A 24,378-nucleotide genomic window follows, 5' to 3' on the forward strand; every position below is an offset into this window, starting at 1 on the left:
ACAAAACAAAACAAAAATTCTCCGTACGTGCACAGTTGTGGTGCTTATTGTGCGAAGCAGTGTACACCATCGACTCGAATCTCTTCGAAATTTAAACGAAAGCCAAAGAGGCCCGGAGGAACACACAGAAAGTACTAATATCTTTCCGAGCACGTAGAGAAGAGTAAATACGGGTTTAATGTGTGTCGCGGTCTCGGTAGCACATAATATCTATCCAATATTTTTTACGCGTGTGCCCTATATTAAATATTCTCGTCGTGATAAGCTCAGGGAGGCTATTACATTATGATTAATTTCAAAGAGATAAAGGAGCGGAACTCGGTAATGAAAGTTGTGGCATCGTCTACATACGGATCAGGGATTTGGGGTGGTTACTAATCCATTCCGGTAAAATATTACTTACCCCACCGGTCAAATAACCGACAGAGACAGGAGTTCTCGTTTGTGGTCTGAGATAGAAAAAATAAACCAGATCGAAAAGTGCTCCTCTTCATTATTCAATGATGCGATCGAAGAGTTAACAACCGAGATATGCTAAAAGATGACTCTATCAAATAATAAAATCCTTGGTTTCGATCCTTCGCCGGCGAAAATCTGAAATTTAAGGGTCGAGATCCAGATGGGTAGAGCCGACGGTCACGTCCTCCATTTCTTTTTTATTTTTTTGCTAATGTCAAATCAAAGACGAAACTGAAAGGACATAAATTTTCTTTGAGTCGAGCATAACGAGACGAGTAAATAAAAATAAGGGTGCTTTTTTCCCGAGGACATCCATCCGACCATCGTAAATACCAATCATCGAACGGTACCGAGCAAGTCCAAACAGTTTTACGTCCGGGCGAGCAATAAAACTTAATAAAGAAAGTAGTGGCTTCTGCATGAATAAAGTCGTAAATTATAGGTGGTTCACAAAGAAAATTATGTATGAGATTTGGTGAACGGAAGGAGCGAGGGCCGAGCCGAATAAACGACGCGAAATAAAACGTGTAATGTTTAACCCTTAAATAAAATAGGGAAAATTCACCGAGATATGTGCAAACATGGGGGGGCGTTCGGAGCACGGAGCCGTATGGCTTATCGACATTTCACAATGTTAATCCCCTGCGAAGGCCACCCTCGTCCTGCAAATCCGCTTATGTGAAAAAATACAATTAATTACCGGCCACGTTCGTATTGTGCCGTGCCGGAGGATTTATCCTCCCAAGGTATTTTCGACAAGAATGCCACGAAAAACCGAAAACAAAAAAAATCACGGCATTAAGATATAATACTCGCGGCGGCGAAAGAATTACAATTTTTTTTCCCGACTCATAATGGGCTTAGTCGGAAAAAATCCATTCGCATTTTCCCAACAACTGAACAATTCCCGTAAGGACTACCCTTTCAAGTTTCTCGCTAAAACACGAAACGTGCACGTCCGATTCGCCATCCCTTAATAATTAATTAAAAGCTGCTAATTAGGTGACCCCGAAAAATAACAAAAATTATAAACGCAGAGCGTCGTTACGGTCCGAGGGATGATATCCGAAAGGACCTCCCTCCCCTCACCCAAAGATATTAAAACGGGTTTAGATTCGAGTGGCAACTCTCGAATCCCTTATTTGTCTAATTTTATTATCGTCGAAATGCCCGTTCCGGTCTCCGCATTAATTTCATCCAATTTTGATTATTACGTCGGCAATTTCACGTAAACAGGTCCACTGTTTAATTACCAAACACGATTTAAATTTTTACGGCCGACTCGTTAACAATTTTTTCGTCGTCCTCCCAAAAACAACATTGACGTTCGAAACTGTTTTCAATAATAATATAACGGCAATGTCATCTTCGAAGTGCCTTGTTTTGTGTGCGGTTTCGACAAGTGACCGGTTCTAGATGACGTCACGTACAGGAGAGTCCGCCTTGCGGTGTTCCGATGACGGCACGATTAATTTCAATTTCCGCCACAGTCAGTTTACAAACGCCACACTCAAAAAAACTTGAATAATAGGAGTCGAGTACCGCGGTCGAAATCCTCACTTTAAATCAAGATAAACCACGAAGAGACTCCGTCCTGCGACTAAACGATAAATTGTTTTCCGAGTTGGCGAAAAGTTTGCGTTACACCAGACATGTCCGGGATGACTTTCCGTCACTTTTGAGAGCTCGGCTCTCACCTTGGCTCGTTTTAAAAACATTTTAGATGCTTAACATAATCTGTACAAACAAGATTGGTATTGAAATTGTGTAGACAACGACGGGTAAGGAGCGGAAGCTCTATGAAAGTAAATTAGCTGCTTGGAAACATCACTAACCTGGGGCTCGGATATCAGCGAGCGGTGGTAGAAGTCGTTGGCCTGCAGGGAGCGTTTGTGCACGTGCTTGTGCTCGAACAAGTAGAAACCCTTCAAGCTGCCGACCTGCAAAAACAAAATGTTCAAGTTAGGGCTTTGGGTGACGTCGTGAACAAACTCCAGTCGCGAATGCATAACACTCATGCAATTCGCCTAACAAACTTGACACTCTTTCGTGGAGGATGCGAGCAACACGCAACAACAAAACGATAATTAGAGACCGTAACATGAGTAACTACGTAACGAGTAAATGAAACACTAATTAAGCGAACCCTCAACGTTCGGTACGGCGCGCCGTACTCGTGCCTTTGTGCCGGTTCAAAAGGACAAAAAGTGAAGAGATAAGCGCGTCAACTTTGAAAGAAGCCAAAATAGTTTACGACGGAGGCAATGGGAAACGGCAGAAGCGTGAACGCTACACTTTTCTAGATCAAAACGTTATTTTCAATAACTCGGTGCATCGACGGAGCTCTGAGCCCTTCAGTGGCTTTCAAATCAGGCTTCAATCCGGCGTGGAACGTCACCTCGCGTTCATATTTTCACCGTCGCGAAAATGCATTAAACTTGATATAACGGACGAGTCGTTGTTTATTTTGATCTGCGTTTAGTCCGCCGGCTTACCAGACTCCGGGGGTAATCCGCATAGGACCGGATTCTGGAAACCCTTGACATAGAAAATCTGCGGCACATTACGACGTTGGCTTACGAAAGACCCCGACAACTACGGAAGCTCCATTGAGAAAGCTAAGGTCGCCGTCTTTCTGATTTCACTCGCCGTGAACCATCGGCCCCCGACCAGGAATCACCAGATTATTCTTTAACGACGCCCGATACACCACCACTCGGAAATTTCTCCGTCGAGAGTTCGCCCCTTAAATCGTTTATTGTATTTTTCGAAATGGTCTGGATCCCATTGGCGCGCGACGCCCGCCCTTTGATCTCTGAAAACGCGGTAGATAATTGTTTCGCGATAAATAAATCATTCGGTGAAATAGAACAAAAATATTGGAAAAACATTCACCGAACAAAGATTTATTGTGTTATCCCACTGACGGGTCAATTGCGAGCCGAAATGTACATTTTTTATCGGCGACGCGCTTTCACAGTGCTGTCAAAACCCGACAGAAGGAAATGCAACACAAATTCACTTATTAAAAGTAAATTTACTCGACGAATTAAATTTCATTCGGTCGCCGGTCGTGTGTTTCGAATAGAAAATATTTAAATCGCCGTAAAACATTTCAGGTCAATTTCAGGCAGAGGCGCCGTTTTAAATTACGGTCACGTAAATGTTGGTATTCCGACTGTAAATCTGGCAAATTTTTAGGTCAATAAAATGATTCTGTCAAGGTTGGATTTACGAGGAAAAACTTGCACTCGTGATGCTACAACAAAAAAAGAAAAGTGTAATTATGTATCAACTAATTCCGACGAGTGTACAATGTGAGTCCCATAGTTTATTAACGAGTGTAGTCTGGTCGTTTTGCACGAATTCAGCGAGCGTGTAGCACTCGGGGCCATAAAAGAGGACTATAAAACTATTTACTGCTTTACTTTGTGACTAGACCGAAATCTGTGAAAATTTTACACCAAGATGTGTGAGTTGTGTCAACAATTAAAATCATCAAAACTTTGAGGATAAATTGCCGAGGCTGCTCAAAACTTGTGTGCGGTGCCAGTGTCATCTTGATGGCCCTCTTGTATGTGACTGCAATAATAACGCATGCTACGTCTGTAAAACTTTTATAACTGCGTTAACACCGAAATAATTACCATACACGTACGGCAAAATCTCTCGGAACGTTTCGTGTTCCGCTCCGACAGCTGTTTATTTTCCGATAAAAAAACGTAAAAACTAGAATGAAACTTGATGCAAATGTGCCGGTAAAAAATTTAAAATCTTTTAATAAACGCTCCGTTCTTCTCTCGAATCGATAAAATTCTAATTTATCGGCTGCAGCTGCTTTAATAAAACAGACGAAATATTATCACTCCGTTTTTTGCACCGGCTTGATTACTTTCAATTTTTTTTTACAACATAAAAAATGTCATATTAATTTGTTCAGCACGGCAGAGACGAATGTGACACTGTTAAATTTAATGCGTTTTTCGAGAGAGAAAAAATTGCCACGAATTCTGTATTTGCACCGTCGATAGTTCAAATTTAAAAATATGCAGTACCACCGATGGAGCACAAAAACCCGGCGCCTCCACCATTTCCGACCAGGGCAACTCGATTTTAAAAAATATTTTTATCTCGACTAATTTTAGAAAGCGAGTAGGTGGTAATGGTTTACAAACTATGGAGGCAAATACACGATAAAATCCATACAGCCGAACCGGGTGTTCAAAAAAATTGGCCATATCCGGCGGATATTAGGCCACTTACCGGATCTCGGCGTAGCTTCTTTTGCCACTTTAAATATACAGGGATCGCATCTTCGTCCTCTTCATAAAACCCGTGCAAATTTTAATAGAGCCACGCAAACGGAGATCGATCAAAAAATGTTTTTGTTGGACTGCGGTGTTTTCTGTTGTTGTTCCATTAAAATATAAAACACGTGCTCCTGGATATTAAATAAATATAAGAGAAATGCGGAACGAAATATTTACTTAAATTTCTCTTTCGGCAATAGTGAATTCCGCAAATTGAGCACATTTTTAAACTCTCTTCGCATTTTTACCGGCCTGGCTTTTGTCAGTTTCATTTTCCGTTCGTGAAGACACTCTGACAAAATTAAACGCCAGCAATTAGTTTTTAATAAGACACATACAAAGGAAGGTCGTCCAGGAAAGACGGTTATATTCGTGTTGATGAAATAATAAATACCTCTTAGTACGGACTTAGAAAGCTTTCAAGACTCATCTCAACCAGATCATCTTAAAGAGGATATGAAAATTTAAGACGTAATAGCAAGATTAACTGAAAAATACCAGAGACGTTGAAACGTCAGGAAAAACTTGCACGTCTCGCGTTACACTTCTGGTGGGGCGCTTAATTTATTAAATTCAGAAATAAAGGTAAACCTTGCGATGCCGTGGTATTAAAAAACTCGCAAAGCCACGAGGAGACACTAAAACCTAAATGAGTTTTTTTTATTGTGCGAGCATAAAATATCCTCATTGTTAGAAATTTTTGTCGGGTCTAAAATTGAAAACTTCGCAAAAACCACTTCCTTCGATTTTCCGAATTTAACACGACTGCGGTGAAACAGTGACCGTTATTAAAATGGTGTCCAATCCTAGATCGTTCTGGCCCGTTGCGGCCGAGCTGAGGTAATACAACCGCAAAACCGACACTGCGGTCCAACTTGGACCATTTTGTTCGTATTTCTGGGACACAACCGAACTCCTGCACAACTATGCATGGCGAGTGTACCGTAATGTTGTTCGGTTGAGGAGGCATATATGTAGTTTGCGTTCGAAGAGACTACACACACTTGTGTAGTGTTTTAAGACTCGTCATAAAGCCACCCCGAGAGACTCGAGATTATACCGAATAAATCGGCTGGAATTTACAACAGTGTGTGGGGCGTTATTCCGGGTTATTATAGATGATCTCTGGAGGATGTGTTTATAGAGAGCAAAGCTCCTTTTGAACCGGTTTCAGCAGGGCGCCTATATTGGCAAACAGATCAAAGAAGGATTACTCCAAATATATATCTGAGACATTTACTGCTACTCCAGAGAGTGCCGTAATTGAAAAGATAAAGGACTTTTGCCCTGATACGTATCAAGCGGCGTCAACTAAACATCCGACGCGATCGCGTCACTTCATCGCGAAATTAAAATTTCATTCTTCGCCCACCGTTCGTAAATCGCCCGTCGCACCTGCGAAATTGAATATTAATAGACTTTGTGCAACACGAACCAAATCCTTTTTCGGTGAAGTTCCGGCGGTTTATGCCACCGCCGAGCTGCGAGTTTCTTTGTGGCAGTTTCGCCGAGCACACGATCCTTGTTGCACTATATCCTAAGCCTCAGCCAGCTCCTCACGGATCGGTACCGTCTCCGCAGGATCAGATTAAACCGAAACACCTCTTAATAAAAGGACGAGGAAATGAACCTGTCTCGCCGAATTCGCAGATCTACATCTGTTGAATGAAACCATCAATCTAGACCCGTTCGAGAGATTTCCCAGCTAATAGACCAATAACTTATTAAAAAAACTGGCAATTCGTTCAAATTGAGCGTTACTAATTAATACTAGACGCTAGAGAGGGGGTTCGATAAACGATATCTTCCCCTTTGTACTTTTTGGTCATCACTTATCTCTTGGTCCTTGCAAAGGACGTGTCCAGCCCGCAATTAGCGGTCAAGCCGCGACATGGGCTTCCAACGGAAGCACCACATGGCGCTCAAGTTATTGCCTGTGGTGTACAACAGGAGGTCCATCTTCAAAAGCGTGACCCTCTCGGTCTCGATTCTCAAGAAACCGATTTCCTAGGCGCACTCTCAATTCCTCGTTTGTCGCGGCATTACAGTTGTTTTTTTTTTCTGTCCTAGTTTAAATCCGTGGATGCGGTTGAGCTCAAAACAATACCATTGTTATTTTCATTGTCTTTTAAATACACAGAAATTTAATTAAACCGAATGTTCCACAATTATTCAAAATAACACGTTTTCGCCGCACTTAATCTGCAAAATTGCAGTTTTAGCATGATCACCAGTTTGATATTGTGCGAGCTCTAATCTGACATAAACTGCTCCCTAATTAGATTAATGGACATCTAACGATAAGCAATAATTATTGCGTAAACATCTATCACTCACTGTAGAGCAATCATAATTGGTCAAACGATATGCAAACCTAATTGCGGAAATTGCAATCTCTGAAATTCCACGTTGTCAGTTGAGATTCAGACGGATCGTGCCAAAAAACAACGGTAAAAACAAAATCACCACCAGAAATGGGAAGCACATCCGGTCAGACGAACGACTAAATTTGTGTCCAAATCCAAAATTTCTTCGTGCAAGATTTCGCTCAGTCGAAATTACTCGTGGCAATTGTGATCTCTTGCAGCTAGACTATTAATCACAAAAAATATTGGCGTCGTGTACGACGCCGTGACTGAATATTAATTAATATTTAATATCCCCATTTGCTTAAGCTCGTAGGGTTGAATAACTATGAAACGTCGTGGAGCGTCGGAGGTGTTACGTTTAATCACTATTTTCATTCCCAGCACATAATATCAACTACATCATCGTAACACTTGCATATTATTATATTGCTTTAATCCCCCTGTACGGAAAAGCATCACAAATGGGGTGGATTTTAAGTCGGGCGTTATTTCCATGACCTCACAGCTACACAACGCAAAACCCGTAATTTATTACACTTGCTGCATTGGTGGTTGTCTAATGAACTCGTTGTTTCAAGAAACCGAGTCGTAAACGAACCGTTACTAAACGAAGATCGAAAACTTGACTGGGCCCTTTCGACCAAGGACTCGGCACTTAATGTGTTCGGTTGGCATTAATTAAGGGCGGGACGTTTTGCGTGACACGTTAGGTCATCGCAGTCATTAGAGAAATGAGGAACGGGAATATGATAATCGAGGGGTGGCGAGATTTTCGTCGATTCCAGGACGCGGCAGCGAGTCCTCTTTGCAGATGTGTTGTACAACGTAAGCTGTCGGGGAATAAGGACAGATCGAATCAACTGCAACTCTAAACTGGGTTAACTATCTGAATCTGAAGGGTCTCATTTGGCTAATCAAGTAGGTTGTGTTGTTTCCAACCAGGATCGATAACTGTCCGGGTTAACTGCCACTACGACTATTGTTTAATGCATAAGGATTCACCTTGTCCCGACGCGCCCAACAAAATTAATAAAGATCACTTTGCACCCTGACGAAACTAATAACGTCTCGAATCATCGGAACTATGCAAAAGTTGGCGAAGAGCAACGTGTTGCTCGGAATCGAGAGACACGTTTCTCGTTATTATTGAATTGGAAGTTGCACAGGTATCATACTTTCTCACATACAGTATGATCCCGTCGTGCGATGCATAAATCAGTCGACTCCTTGAAGAAACAATGAAGTCGTGATCAGATATTGATAATTTAATAAAGCCGGTAATGTATACGTAATTTTAATAAATTAAATTACACAACACGCATACTAATTAAAACGATATGGGGTTTGCGTGCTCTTGCAAATAAGATGCATTAAATTAATAAACCACTTATTTCTGAGATTTCTGACGCAACCGGCTTTCATGTGCGAGTCGTACTTAATTAGTGTTCTACAAGGGTACATTAGTAACAAAACAAAAATATATGCAAATATACAATGTACCTGGATCGTAATGTGAGAACTTCCAATTTAAACGTTAACGTGTTTTAGAGACGAATTAAATGGAGAAAGTTAGTTCGGGGGAGATACATTAAAAAGTTTTCTCGCTCCCCCATTTCCAATAGATTGCCTAATCAAAACTCGATTACATTAATAAACAAAGCAAATGCGTAAACAGACTAAAATCGAATTAACAATCTTGTGCCTTTAAAAGGAACGGCATTAAAAGAGAAGAGCAATAGTTCACCTTTGTGTTAACATTAAAACGAGCTTCCTGATGTAACTGACGTCTCTATGGTAACAAATTCGAATTAACTAATCCGAAATCGAATTAGAAGCGAAAGTCGAACGCCACACGTTGGGTAACTCGTCAGGGAAATTTTTAAAGGTCGAAAACAACCCCTTCGTGCGTATTACGTAAACCGCCAAGAACAAAACTGGATGGGCACATCGTCACGATTACGTGTCCAGACGTAAATCCTCTTGTTACGAGGAAAATTTTCAATACGGAATTTTCCTGGTAAACAAGGACAATCCGTCTCGATTAATACCATTCGTCATACAAACAAAATCTCCCCAGAATTGGCGAAACAATTCGCACTGTTTAATTAACATTACGGTGACAACGTCGTGTATTAGCATCCGGAAAACATCAACGAAAGTTGTGATGTTTCTCATTTTCTTGCGACATTTGCAATTAAATTTCAACTATTCGCCGTACAACGTGACAAATTGGAGTGCAGGTAGGATAACGACGTGAACGCATGTCAAGCCAACATCTATTAGCGAAGAAGTAATTTGTATTCGGGATGACATTAGGAAAGGCACACTTTAGATGAGTTAGACATCAAACGACGGATTCTGCAACACCTAGTTCGCGAAACAATCGTTAAGGCGAAAACGTGCAAACGGACGTCACAAAAATGCAACGAATTAAAAAATAATCAAATCTCTCGGACCATTAAGACGAGGTGGTTTACTAAGTGGCACAAGAACGAGAAAAACGCGATCGTGCTGATATTTTTATGGCTTGCTGATCACTTGATTTGTTTGCAATCGGACATGTTTGGAGTACGGTTGACTGATCCTCTCTACTGTTTTGAAAACATCAATAATCTTCGGTTGTGGTTTCGGGAATGAAATACCACGAGATGACATTGATCATTTAACTGGAAACATACCTCGACAGCAAATGCATGGCGAACAAAGCTTCTTATGAAAATCGATGTGAAAAATAAAAAGCTAGTTAGTGCAGAGAAAGACATAAATCACGACCTGTACGACATAACTCACGTGTTGTGATTTATCCAGAACGACAAAACATTAGATACATTAGTGATTCATCTGGAAGATTATGATGACCGTGCACGATAAATTTCGTCTGAGCTATTCGGAAAAACTGGTAATAAATAAAGTGGTAACCGCGGAAACGTGAAATTATCTCTGTGGAAGCTCACATTCCGTCTAATCCAACACATCGGCAGCGCTTCTGCCATTCTAATAATCGACAAAGAGACATAAATCATCGTACTCCGCCAAGGATAATATTTGTCCTGGAAAAGTTCAATATTCGCTCTTGCACCGGTTCCCGGAAATTGCAGAGCGCTACTTTTCGTGAATCAACATGGCAGGGCGGCAGCAGGCGCATCTTGTTGAGACCGTATATTTTTCCGTAAAGCCCCGCAAAAAATCCGGGAGTTATGCTTAAATAAACGGGGAGAGAATTTCTTATATCGAGTCCCCGGCAACGCATATGACCGGTCATATTTCACGCTTCCTGGGGACATTTTCGCGCGAACTGTATCGATTTAATGCGTGGAACAGGGCAACATATGTGGTCACCGAAGTGAGACATCAATCTTATCTCTTCGCCGAGAGTCCCGAATTGCTTTACTGCTGCATCGTCGTAAATCCCCGAACTTTCAGCCCGTCGAGATGGATTAGATTCTCCTTTCATGTTTTACAACAGTTTACGACACAATCGGGGGTTTTCACCGGATTCCGGAACGAAAATCGGACTCATATGCATCTTATAACTAGCATTTGTTAGACGACGTGAAAAAATACCACCGAGAGCAAAAATGCACAAACTTCCCTCAACTTTTATGCTCTCGAATTGAATTTTGGAGAGTTTTCACGACCAAATTTATTCCGATCGGAATCGTTACTGCAGCAGAAACTTGCCGAAATGGAAATGTATTATTTCTACATCGGCGTCAAATTAAAGAAGTGTAACGTTTAAAAAAACATCGACTATGACGTTTCCAAAAGTGGACGATAACGAAAAACTCCAAGAACTTTCATCATTTACAAAAATGGATATCATCGCCGTTTTGCCTGGGAAATACCCATTAGCATATCTTTATTTTATGCCCATATTTGATTTGAATGCCAATAAAAGACGAATATAAAAAAGTCCGAATCTGAATAGTATAATAAAGTAATTTAATAGAGTATCAAGCTATCAGCGGGGTTAGAAGCCATTTCACACTGGCGCACACCAAAAGAGAATATATAACAAAGACATGCCGAAAAGTGGATATACCTAAGTTTCCCCATAAATCTCGGCGGTTGCGAAACCATTCAACTCCACTAGAATTTGGATGTAATTTAAACGAACTATTTATTCGATATTCAGAATTTTGCTGGGACTTCCGCACAAACAAAACCACTCCGCTTCGCCAAAAATTTCGATTTCCACAAACAGAACAGTATATTTTACAACTTGAGCTGAAAAGCATACATTTCACACGACTGTGAAATATCTTTCAATGTACTTTTACGACGAGCACACTTCGAAAGTAAATTGTACAAAATTGATGAGGTTATTTTCTTCATCTTTCCGATGTACTAAATAAATATTTCAAATAAAAACCATTAATGCGCTATTCTAGTCTAGAATAAAATCGTTAATCTTTTTTAAGGATTTTTTTAAAACACAATTTTTTAGTGTCGGTTTTTATATAACTTTATTGAATTATTGATATTTTGATATAATATACAGTCGCGGACAAAAAAAAGTAGGACAAGTCTTATTAAGAAAATTAGCCAAAATTGAGTTGAGTAAACCGGGGTTACTATAATAAATAAATATTTTCATAGTAACCATAGAAAGGGCAAGCAAATTTACATTAGCGAAAAAACATTTTCCTACTTTTTTTTGTCCGCGACTGTATCTACAAATTTTTTCACACAAACAAAATTACAGTAAGCTTGTCATAAGCAATTGGGTATATTGCGAAAAAAAATGTCCGAAATTTTAGTTTTGTTCATCTCAAAATCAATATAACTGTGCCTAAAAAAATATGTAGGTACAGTCGCGAGCAATACATTTTGGTCGTCAAGGTCATTCTTTGACGCAATCGAAAATGCTCCATTGTAAAACAGTCGTAAATATCATAACCTATCATTTTAAAGTTTCTTTGTACCTACCGTTTTGATGAGAATTTTTTTCCAAACTGTTATAAATTCGTCAATTTTGGGAATTTTCAAATTTTGTGTAGGTTTAGTTCTTGAAGTTTTTGCAAAATTTAATTAGTCTTTACAACACCGTTTTACAAAAAATTGATTCTAACTCACGAGAATTTCGCTTTTTTCACGGCTCTTTAATTGATGGACTGTTTTGTTACGTTAACGAGTAAATTTGTAAGTAGAGTTAAAAAACTGTTGGCGAGGTACAAAATGGGAGAGCCGATCCGGCAGAGCAAATACAATAAAAGACACGATTTCGCAAAAAAAAATGGATTTATTTTCGTCGAATTCATATTTACTTAACAAGATTGATTCGATAACATTGACGTTAATTTAAGATGCTTGAAGCAGGAAACGCAAGCCACGAAACACAAGAAGGCTTTTAAGGGAGGCAGACACGACCGGGCTTTCGTATAAATCGAGGGGAAATCAAACAAACAAGAAATTCGAGACAGATATGAAATCACTAAAACATAAAAATTTACCGCACATAAAGAAAACTACACATGTCAGCTATACAATCTCGAGGAGTCAACAGAGATGTTCTGCATCCGGCACACGCACCAACCGCTGGCCGCCAATATGGAATTAGAGGGCGACCCTTGAAGACGAGCTAACATTTGTATGTATGTGGGCAGGGACGGCGTCAATGACGATGACGGAAAAACTGTCACGAAAAACACGACCGACAGTCGGGGAGAAAAACAAGCGAAATTATTAACTAAATTGGGGCACGCGGACGAGAACGAAAGAGAAAGAAAAAACCTGGACCATTTTCGAGATATTAAGACTAATTGCCCCTGGAAAAAATGATGTTCCGACGTGACGATAAGGCACGCCACTGTGGAAAATGACGCTGATACCGTTCCAATCTCGGCGAGATTTTTTTTCGTTCATAACACAAGATTTCGGAGATATTAGCACTTTTATTGGACAACAAAATCTTCCCGGAATTTAGTGGCCCTTTTTGTCTAAACCTATTAATTGATTTTCCCTCTACCATTGTGTTCCTCGACCGCTATCGATTCTATTTTCTGCTCGTTATCGTAAATCCGGAACGATGGAAAAATCGAACATCCGTTGAAATTTTTCTCCCAGTTCCCAGATTAACACTGCATTTTCCCACTTAGTGACAATTCGAGCGCGCAAAGCGATTCCCCCAACTGCGAAATTTCTAATACTTCGTCCTGGTGGTGGCGAACTGTTTACGGCGTCGTAGAAAATATGGCGCACTTAATTGTGATGTGAAAACGTCAAAATCAGGAGAGATCGAGATAAGAAGATTATTACCGACCGAGGGTATGGTGCTTTAGTGGACTTTTACTCCGGTAACGGCAATAAATATCAACGATCCTGATCCTTTCCTCGCCGTGTGCCTGTCTGGAACTAATTCTAAAATTACAAGACTACGATTAAGTCCGAAATCAAAGAGAATTTCAGGCGGCATCTCTATCCGCCCTTCTGTATTTAGTTGTCCAACAAGTAGCAAATTTGCAGGAGAGCTTTTCAAACCTAGATGCTTTCAGCAACAATAGAAACAAATAAACGACGTGATGGGGAGGACTCCGTCCCGGGGAAAAAGTATCCCGCCGTAATGGATTTCCCATCCGTCTTTTAGTGGAAGTACCGAGCTAGATAATTAAACTTGAAAAAGTAATTTCGTTTTATTACATTATTTGTCAGTACGATCGGCCCCATAAAAGCATACTTTGTTCTTCCTAGCGTGATTCAATCAATTTAACCTTTCCCTTGCAGACAACAACAGAAAAAAACTCTTTTAACTAGAACAAAGCTAATTCACAAAAAATAATTGCCAATTCCAAGTGTAATTACTTTAATCCGTCGTTTGTGCAAAATAGACTCGTCCCGTCCGAATACCTTTCCTCGTCATGGATGCGTTTAATGAATAACGATTTTAGATTAAATCCAAAGTGCCATTTGACTTTTAGATTTTATCGGAGCCTTTTTGTCACGTAGTTGATTTTACGACGAAAAAACAAGCAATAATTATCCCTAGAACGGTTCATTCTCGATTGTAAGTAAATACGGTTCCACATAAGACACGGTTGGAACAAGCAAACTTCTTTGGAGACATCCCCAGCGACCCATAACTCATCATTTCTTTAAAGCTAATTGAGTCTGAACTTCAGTTGAGGTAAGTTCGTTTCGGCGTCCAATTATATCTCTAGACTATCGCAACGGTCAAAGCAAATTGCAACGTTTAGAGAGAACCGTAGAACAAAAATATAAAGTGGAAAAATTATTACGATGCAATGGATGTTGCTTTTACAATGTAATCATTAGCAGACATTCATTTCGATAGAATATTTGCAACGGTAGCAATACAAAACATCATACTCGCTAATGTTAGGACCGACCATACAAACATGTGAAAACAAATGTTTGCGAAACGTTTTCGGGCAGCCCAGGTAAATGTTTGTGAAACGATTAGCACACATTTCCACGGTCAACGAATAATTCTTCCGCATCATCTCTTGCAAAAGTACAAAAATCATCCGAAACAACAAACAGAAATTTAACAATAAATGTTTATTCAGGCGTCGGAACCATCAAGGTATAAAAATACACGCGATCCAATTCTGTACACGTCAAGATATATTTATTAAATAAAGTTAAGTGAAGTTCCGGCTGAAACTTTCTTATTTGCAGAAACGGTTTTGTCTGCAGGCGTGTATGTCTTTCGCAGCGGAAACGCACTAGCAATCGGAATACTTGATATTAACACGAATTCTAATTAACAGCTTTAATTAACGAATGTTTGTGACCACAAACTGTGGGGGTGTCTCTCCCAGAGGACAGGAATCGCGCGAAACAGATCACCAGGATAATGAAGTTTATTCTTCACTTCCGTTCTAACTTGATGTTCTTTGAAATTGAAACGTCAAAGATTTAAATAGGATGGTGAAGCACCTACAGTGTACGGTGCAACTTCATTTTCCACACATTACTTTTCGGTCGAACGACACCGAAACGAATGTGCACGCGCGAAACAGGACAAAAATAAAACATTAACGTCACGACTTGACGTCCGCAAATACAAATTTGTTAATTTTTTACAGAATATTCTATCGAGTGTCCAAGCACAAATGTTATCAAAAAATGCTTTGAAAAATTCTACGAATGCATGTCCATAATAACGCGTTACCTTTAACTAAGTGGCAAATCACTTATCGGTGATCTTGCATCCATTGCGACAATAACTTTCTGTTATAAATGTCAGTTGAATAAAACATTTTGTAACGTTGAAAAAAAAACACAAATTGGAGGTTAAAATTGACAACAGTGACAGCTACAAGGTTTCATAAGCTACGATATACAGGGTGATTCGGAAATAAGTTTGGAAAAAAAAAGTATCCTTGACACAAAATAATTATGCGTAAATGACTTTTGGAAGTGAAATCAAAAGGATGGAAATTACCCTATATCCTTGTATTTCCAACGCCTATGAATAAGGAAAATTTGTCCGAATTTGTTCACTTCATTATTGTTACATCAACTCCACAATAAAGTCGTAGGTGCAAGCACACTGCTTTGTAAATGTTTCTATGGAAATGATCGAGAGGAGTAAGGTTACGTTTGTGACTGACGGGCACCTTTGATTATTATTGTTGCTAAACTACCAATATAATCAGGTAATCACCTTTAACTCAGCAGCGTACTAGCAATTTTGACCAAATTTTCAATCATTTGTATGTCGAAAAAAGGAAAAAGCTTTTCTAAGAAAAATTTTTTGTCAATGACTTCTCATCATCAGTCATCACCAATTACCGGTTTTTTTTTCCAAACTTATTTCAGAATCACCCTGTATGTACTGTGAATAAACAAAATTTGTGACAAAGCAATCTAGGCCCAATTTTTATTTAGATACTCCATAAAAAAATGAACAAAATTGTAAAAATGCAACAATGCACAAATTTCACATTTTCCAGGGGAGTTGATTTTTAATAATAGAAGCTTGAAATGTAAACATGAAAAATTAACATCGTCTAGAACAACTTGAAAACAAACCAAATACAGTGTGGCTTCAAAAAAAAACATATCTCGTTTTGGATTATATTAGTTTGCAGAATGTTTGACATACCGAGTTTCACCAAATGTGAAATCAAAGAGTTTAATCCATGGCTTGTTGTAAATTTTGGGAGAAAACATGACAGACAAAAATTTTAATTTCGACAAAATGGATTGGTGTACCTATTTTTGAAACGATCCTTCAAAAAACAAATGTATCTCGTTATGTTGAGCACATTCAAGGATCAACGACAGATAAAGACAAGACCAAAAAAAGGGGAATAAAACCTGGTGAAATTTAAAGAGGACATTTTAAAAATGAATATGTATTTCGTAATGGGGCCAGAGAATCTAATGGAGAGTTTGGTGTTATAATAGGCAAATATAAATGTAATAATGAAGAAGAAGAATTGTAAAATATTGCGTAATAATAACTTCTCAAAATAAAAGAGACAAATATCGAGCGGTCAAATTAATTTGTAATCGAGGTATCCATGCATTTGAATCCGTATGTCTTTTGCGATTGATATGTTGAGATCTAACCTGTGTTTCAAGTTGTATTCATTGGAGCGTGGAGTTCAAGTAATGACATACGATTTCGGATTCATGGATAACTCGACTACAAATTAATTTGATCGCTCTTTATAAAGAACAGGAATGTGTAAGCGTGGTTTTTAACATAAGCTGATGACTTGTTTGTAGAAGATGTGATAAAAATAAAGAAAATCATACAAGAATCAAAATATGTATTATATTAAATGTTAAGAAATGAAAAAGCAAATATAATTAGAAATACATAGGTACATGAAAAAAATATTTCATGCAGTCATCATGAACAAGTAGACGAAATGACAGTGTAAGTGGTAAAACCACAACAATAAAGGGAACAAATTTTCTTCAAATGAAATTTTAATCACTACCGTGGGCCGACCAAAAGGCGAACAATCTGATAACCGTAGAAATTAAAAGGGAATTATGTTTAATTACACTGTTTTTCTTTTGGTTTTCCTCTTTTGTCAATTGTATTTCACTATTTCTCAAAACTATTTCATATTTACGTCACTTCGACATTTAACAGAGATAGGAAATAGTTTTCAGAAATAGCGAAATACAATTGACAAAAAAGGAAAACCAAAAGAAAAACACTGTAATAAAAATCGTTTCTGAGGTAGAATACCTTTCACTGTCTCCTGGTATTTTGTTAATTTTTTTTTACGCTTAAAATTTCAAGAAAAACAAATTTCATTTATTTCGACCACTGCATATTCATAATTTTTCATCATGCTATTCTTGTTTAGAGAATGTTGTTGCGTTAACCGAAACAACATAAAACGCGGTATTTACAACAGTCCCGACTCCGAATCAATAAACAATCAAGTACATTTTAATTACGCAACCGTAACCATTCCATTTTCAGGTGTATTAGTGAAACGACTGAACACAGTAAATATTCGTATGGGAGCCTTGATAATGTCTGGCACTTCCAGCATAATAATGGGTACAATACTAAATTATTAACTTAGTTCCCTCCACGTTAAAGGAACTTTTGAATTGTGTGGTGAGGTAGGTAAATCGTTTTCAATTAGACATTAGACTGCGCCCCTAACTTACACGGGAAACTTGAGAATACCTTCAATGTATCGTCGACTTAAAAGTTTCCGCCTTGTGATTTAATGGGAGTCTAATAAATAATAGCACTGTAATTTGGAAACAAACTTACTTCATAAATAATACACAGACTCCGGGATCCCGAATACAACCTTCGCTGACGTCTTCAACTATTGACAAAGAATGTGCGAATAAAGTTACGACAATGCCGTAATGCAGTTATGTAAAGAAACTTTCTTATCCTCATTGAACTTGAGAAATTTTCACAGGTTCTTACTACACGATCCGAAGACGATAATTTAGTGAAGTTTATTATTATGTGCTGGGTGAATTTTATTAAAAAAACACCACTCGGAAAATTCGAATTTGCCGAATAATTTCCACGAGCTTGCCAGGAACTTTGCCGGCAAATTTGCCAAACCGTAAACCGAAAACTCACAAATTCATTCGTGAACTTGATCAAACATCACTTGCGCTAATGTATGCTGGTATCTATTAAGATGTGAGAAACATTCTGTGGTAAGTCTGTAGTGAGGTTATTGTTCGGTGCCGATGTACATACAAAGCTCCGGGTGATGTAATTTCCTAACGCACATAATGCTCCTTGAAAATCAGTTTGCGCTCTATTCACACAGGACTCGTCTCGATTCTGCACCACACAAGGAATAACATTAGAAGCTACGCGAATTGACAATAACATTATTCACCTTGCACCTGCAACTTGTAACTAATTCTGACGAGATATTTTATGTATGTCGCTTTTTCTTTGAAATTTCAAAGGACATTCTTCGCTTAAGTTCAGATGCAAATTTATTCTTTTTCCGCAGAAATTGCCTCCAGACAAAAGTCGAAAAGAATGTAGCGGTGGTAGCAGTTGCAAAGTCCCAATTACTGCTTGCAGTAGTAGTAGTAGTAGTGACGGATTTTATTGAAAAGCCGACACAATAACAAAAATTGGTCGGAACGTATGCTGGCTTATTAAGTAGACACAATAATATCCAAATACCTCGCATTCATGGAATACGTCTTCCGACAAAGCATTATAATAATGAGCAGCTACGGGGTTTTGTGTTATTTGCTTATCATATTTCACATTCAAGTAATTTTAGGTACGACATCAACCGGTAATAATTTCAAATGTTGAACAGTTGTAACACATTGTCTCTACTTCCACGTATTAACATTATCTGATTTTAATCGGATTAAAACCTTGCCAGTTACACATCGAATTTCCCACAAAAACTAACAAGATCAGAGCGGGTGAGTAAATTCTATTTTCTGTTGCTGCTAGTTTAATCTCGCGTGGTATGAAGAAATTTATCGGTAAATTCACTTCGCGATAAATTTCCGCAACCAGAAAGAGAAGTCCTCGCCACCAACTCAAAAGGTTTTTTCCTCCGCGTATTTATTGGTTTGTAAAAATATCGTTTAGATAACTTCAAATCTACCATCCGCTGAGAGGCGGAGCTTTATCTTGTTGAAACTGGAGCGCTTCTGTCGTAATGTTTCTGTTTTCAATCAGATTTCAATTCCTTCACTCAAAAAATGCAAAAAAATCGTACGAACTAGAACTTCTTCTAGAAGGAGAAACTCGCCTAAGATGCGGTCATAATCGCTTCTCCATTAAAGCACCTTTCACAATTTTGCAACAGAACGAATCTCGACTTGCTGATGGAGTAAGTTAGCCGAAAGAACTCTTCGAGTTTCTGCTTCATCAATGTCTGACGAGTGGAACTGATGAGACAACAAATGGCCTGGGCAAACGACAAATCCATGTGGATCCGAGTGTGTCCTTAGCCTCCCACAGCTTCAGTACACAGCTTAAACCATCTTCGAAGCCTCCATCTTGATGAAAAAGGAACACAAATAAAGCATTAGTTCCATGGCAACGATTTTCATTCCTTTCCTCGATCCGGTACCTGGTTTTGATTTCCGTGATGTGTGTTTTGGCTTCAACTGCACCAGTCTCATTAAACAGTCTTGTTAATTGGTTCTGCTGCAGGATGTTTACGATCAAACAGATCGACAACTTGCCGCTAAGTTCTTTTACTGTCGTCTTGCACCCCACTCTCATCAACCAGTAATTCGCATTCACTTAACTACTTTATTTCCTGTGTGTCTCATCCGACCAAAGATAAATGATAAAATTTGATCAAAGTTTCGACGGAATGAACTTTCCCATCCACTAATGTCGAAGGAGTACGCAACGCGCCATTTAAAGTAAAAAAAGTTGACGGCTCATGAGAAAGTAAAAAAACCGGCGAAAACTTCCACCGAAACAAAGAAAACAACAACTTTGTTCGGAAGCCTTTTTTCGTAAAATTAAAATTTAAGGTTGGATCCGTTCCTGTAGTTTTCATCCGCCTCGTATAATAAAACTGATTGATCGCCCCTAAAAAGAAACCGAATTTTTATCGTACCTCGTACCGAACGTCGGAACATTTTATCAGAAAGTTTTTCGCCGTTCGGTTCTAACAAAGATGTACAGGTGCATTGGAGCAACGAAATAAGGAGACACGAACTTTGTTTTGTTAAGATTTTTAGTAAACAAACCAAGCACACAAACACCAGACGCGTAATCGATCTCGAATTCTCCCAAGAATATAACAAGAATTGGTATTTGTGAGTTTGGAAAATTTTAAATCGTAAAACTTGTCTTGCGAGCGCGCCCGCTCCAGAATTCTTCCTCGTTACAAAAAATTCCATTAAAATAATGAAGGCGTAATTAAATTCTTGCAAAGAATAATATTGCTATCGCGAGTAGAGTGATAGGAGGGACGTGCGCAGGTGAAAAACTGAAAAACAGGATGAGACATTCGGAAAGTACATGACAGGTAGCCGGAGAACGAGAACTCGGCAACATGTTTTTATTTATTATACTAACGCCCCCAAAAGAAAAACTTGATCATCTTGGGAATAATACATCAAGCTACGTGTATTAGATTTGGATATACGTCAGAATAAAGTTATCTCGAGCGAATAGAAAATCTCAGCTTTGAAAAGCACCAACAAGAACGCTGCAAACACGCTCACCGACAATCCTTACCGAGTCAATCTTGGGGGTGAAACAGTACGTCCTCGTCCACTGATATGCTTAATTACGTCATTTAAAGTTACGTCATTATACAATAATAAATCTTGATTGATAAAATTTGATGAACATATGAACAATATTTTTAATCACCAATAGAAAAATCTTTAAAATAAACATTTTCTTTGTTCGACACTGTCAGAATTTGAAATTTTCTCCTGTGTGAACGGATTTTGATAAATGTCACCACTTGTCAAAACGAAACGTCAAGCTAATTTTAAAGATTTTAAGCGAATTGGAGCCTTTAAGAGGCTCGTCGAACAAAAAAACGTTGTATTCAACTCGTTCGTGTGTAAATTGGGGTTTTTTGGCACGAGTGGACCAGTTTAAAACGCGAGTGAAACCAGCCCACGTCAAATAAACTACTGTTTACATATTGATCTTTTTTTAATCGAGTATTTTTTTTACATTTTTCTAATCCCTTTTGTACGGTAAAAACTTTACAGTTTTGGTAATTGTTCACTTTAACTACTTCTGGAATTTTCGCGTTTTTTCTGGCTGGACGTCCTCCTACATCGTTTCCCACCAGTCAAACCTTGTGCAAATGAAAATTTTCCTTACCCTTTAGTTATACTAAGACTTGGCGCGACCTTGACGCGACCTTGAAATACAAGAGAGAAAAAAAAGGCATTTGCACAAGGTTTGAATGGTGGGACACGATCTAGGAGGACGCCCTGAGGCTGTCTAGCCAGAAAAGACGCGAAAATTCCAGAAGTAGTTAAAGTGAACAATTACGACAGTTTTTTGAAGAAAGAACGATCGCTGTTCTAGTACTAACAGTTTTTACTGTTTTTCATTCGAGTATTTTAATCGAGTAATTCTTTTTTTGTGCTTCGTTATCAATGGATGTGTAAACACATGAGCGGGTATGAATTTTAGGGTTAAAATTATATCCAAACTCATATTTGGAAAAATTTAACACACAGGGTGAATTCGACATACATCAGACCTCAGGATCTTCAGACCATTTGTGAAAATCACGTGCATTCAATTTTACGCTATATCTCCGCGTGAGAGCCACGTACAGTTTAAGCACAAAAATTGAGTACGCCACTGATCAGGTTAGGTCAGGTCAGGTCAGAATCATTGACATTATAATATTAATGGACGGAGCCTTGCTTCCAGAATCCAGAGCAAGCGTAAGGCAGCGGTGACAACATGAACGAGAGATAGCTAGTTACAGTTTTGGAATGTTAGTGAAGGACGTACAATAATGACCACGTGACTTGAGGCAAAGCGCCAGTTACAACACAGTTTCATTTACGATTCTTATTGTTTTTTGCAAATATTCCTTTATTAAAAACATTGGGGGAAATTTTTTCATATTACAAGCTATTGCAATGAGTTTATGGATAGGTACACCGAAAAAACTGACAACATTTTTACATTTTATTTATTTGGTAAGAGTATAAAAATAAAACACACAAAAAAAAAGAAATATTTATTTATCTTAACAAAACCAAACAAATATCCACAAATTTACAGCAAACTGTTTACACACAATAGGCATTTAAACATTGTTTTGCCTTCAACCAGAGTCTATCTCTTGTCGCGCGTCATCATTACCTCTCTTTCTATACGCCATCCATTCGAAGTATTATTACATCAATGGGAAGAATAGTAAGATTAAAATGTTATCGAGTGCAACGTAAAAAAGGTGCAAACAGTTTTTGGTTTTCATTCATTGTATTCTGACACGTTTTTGTGGCTCTGTGTATTTAAAGTGTTTTTGGGTTAATTCGTTTTGTGACTCTCTGTTTTTAAAGCATTTTTGCAGCTATTAATGTTTAGTTTCTAGGAGCGTCTCGTTCAAGATGGAATTAAGTTAAATGGGACTTTATGAATTTAAAATGTTTAACCTTATTTTCGGTTTATTCACTTATTGAAGATACTATTATTTACTTATTATGATGCATTTCAATTTCGCCCCGTATATTGTAAGTTAAAAGATTGAGGGCATTTTGAAAATTAACAACTGATTTTTCACTTTTTTTAAATATTCTAACAATATTATATTATAACATAATTACATAAACATTTTTGTTTTATAATACAAAAATTTCCGATAATATTGCGGAATCTGGAAAAGTGCCCCGAATGCTTGCAGCGTTTCCACGTTGAATGGCAAGGGAAATCCTCTCGAAAAGGAATTTCTTTGATTTTGAATCGCCTGATTCCGCGATAAGTCGGTCTCCGATGACATTAATGAAATCGATGGCTTCTTTGCACCAAGGGCCTAATGTTTCAAATGCTAAACCTTTAAACACGTAGTTTGACGAAATGATTGAACTATATTTGCTATGTTTGCGTTTGCAAGCCATTTCAGCGGCAAAACCTGAGACTTCAGATGATTTCAATACGTAACTGTCTGCAAGTGTATCTACAACAGTAACGTCCCAAACCAAAGGTTGACCTTTAATCCACGGTACTAAAGTCATCCCATCTGGGCGTTTTCCGTCATCCCGAGACAGTCCGTTTGGTTCTAAAGTTGAATTCACATGAAAAAAAATAGAAAACGAGAAAATGTTCACTTAATTTCTGGTAGATACCACATTTGAGTTAGCCGATAGATGTTGAGATATTATGGAAGCCATTCTAGCAACATAATTTCTGCAACGAACGTTTTTTCATATATACCGTTTTAAAGAGATTTATTTTTAAACCGGATAAATTCGTCAATTTTGAGAGTTTCTGGATAGGTTCTTAGGAACACATTTTCGGATATAATATAACTAGTGGTATGATTATTATTATCGATGATATTATGAGTGAAATTGAGCTGGAGATTTCACGAGTCCGAAGGACGAGTGAAATGTCCTGCTTCAATTTCACGAATTTAATATCATCGATGATTAATCATACCACGTGTTATATTCGATGAGACAATATAATGAATGAAATACAAAATTATTTATTTATTTGTCAAACTGACAAATTTATTTCAATCAAAAATCGTAACGACGAAAGTAAATAAGATAATAATTATTTTGTTTTTTATTATCGCTGTGATAGTCATGCAACTAAGGACTTTACGCGTTTTCATTGGATCATTCATGATCACGTGATACATGAATTATATTGTCGAAACCACTTTCTCTACGGAAAAGCTACTACATATAAAAAATGTGTTTTTACAAATTTTCAGGCTAAAAACCCTCTTAAATAAAATAAAACCCTCATTCAAAAATTATCTCCTCCACAATTTCCTTCGTTTGTTCTTTTTCATTTTATTTGACGGTGGAGTTCAATAACGGACACACCTAAGGCTGTTTCGATTACAAATTTTCTTGAATACACGACAATTTACACCGAATCCCCCCACGTAAAACGCTTACTTTGCTCAATCAAATATTTTCTTTTCGAGAATTGTTAACACAAAGTCGCCCGAGCAAATTTACACTTCATTTCGATAGTGCAAGTCGCAACTCGAATTTCCAAATGGTTTTCTTTGCACCCCACCGAAATCGATTTTCCCGACAATAGTCGTCAAAATTTCCTACAAACAAATGAGATCCGTTAGTGAATATTAATGTTGCATCGTTTT

At 38.2% G+C, this 24,378-nt stretch overlaps 1 protein-coding gene across 2 annotated transcripts in view; it reads right to left on the reverse strand.

Moving 5' to 3' along the window:
- The window catches only part of LOC138135615 (furin-like protease 2), a 97,899-nt gene that overhangs the window by 52,394 nt on the left and 21,127 nt on the right, over window positions 1-24,378 (reverse strand). For both annotated transcript variants that reach the window (XM_069054389.1, XM_069054390.1), the window contains exon 3: window positions 2,295-2,399. In XM_069054389.1, the coding sequence (XP_068910490.1) occupies window positions 2,295-2,399 (105 nt within the window). The remainder of the gene's footprint in view (window positions 1-2,294; window positions 2,400-24,378) is intronic.

The sequence above is a fragment of the Tenebrio molitor genome, chromosome 7 (assembly GCF_963966145.1).
Source record: "Tenebrio molitor chromosome 7, icTenMoli1.1, whole genome shotgun sequence".
Classification (NCBI taxonomy): domain Eukaryota; kingdom Metazoa; phylum Arthropoda; class Insecta; order Coleoptera; family Tenebrionidae; genus Tenebrio; species Tenebrio molitor.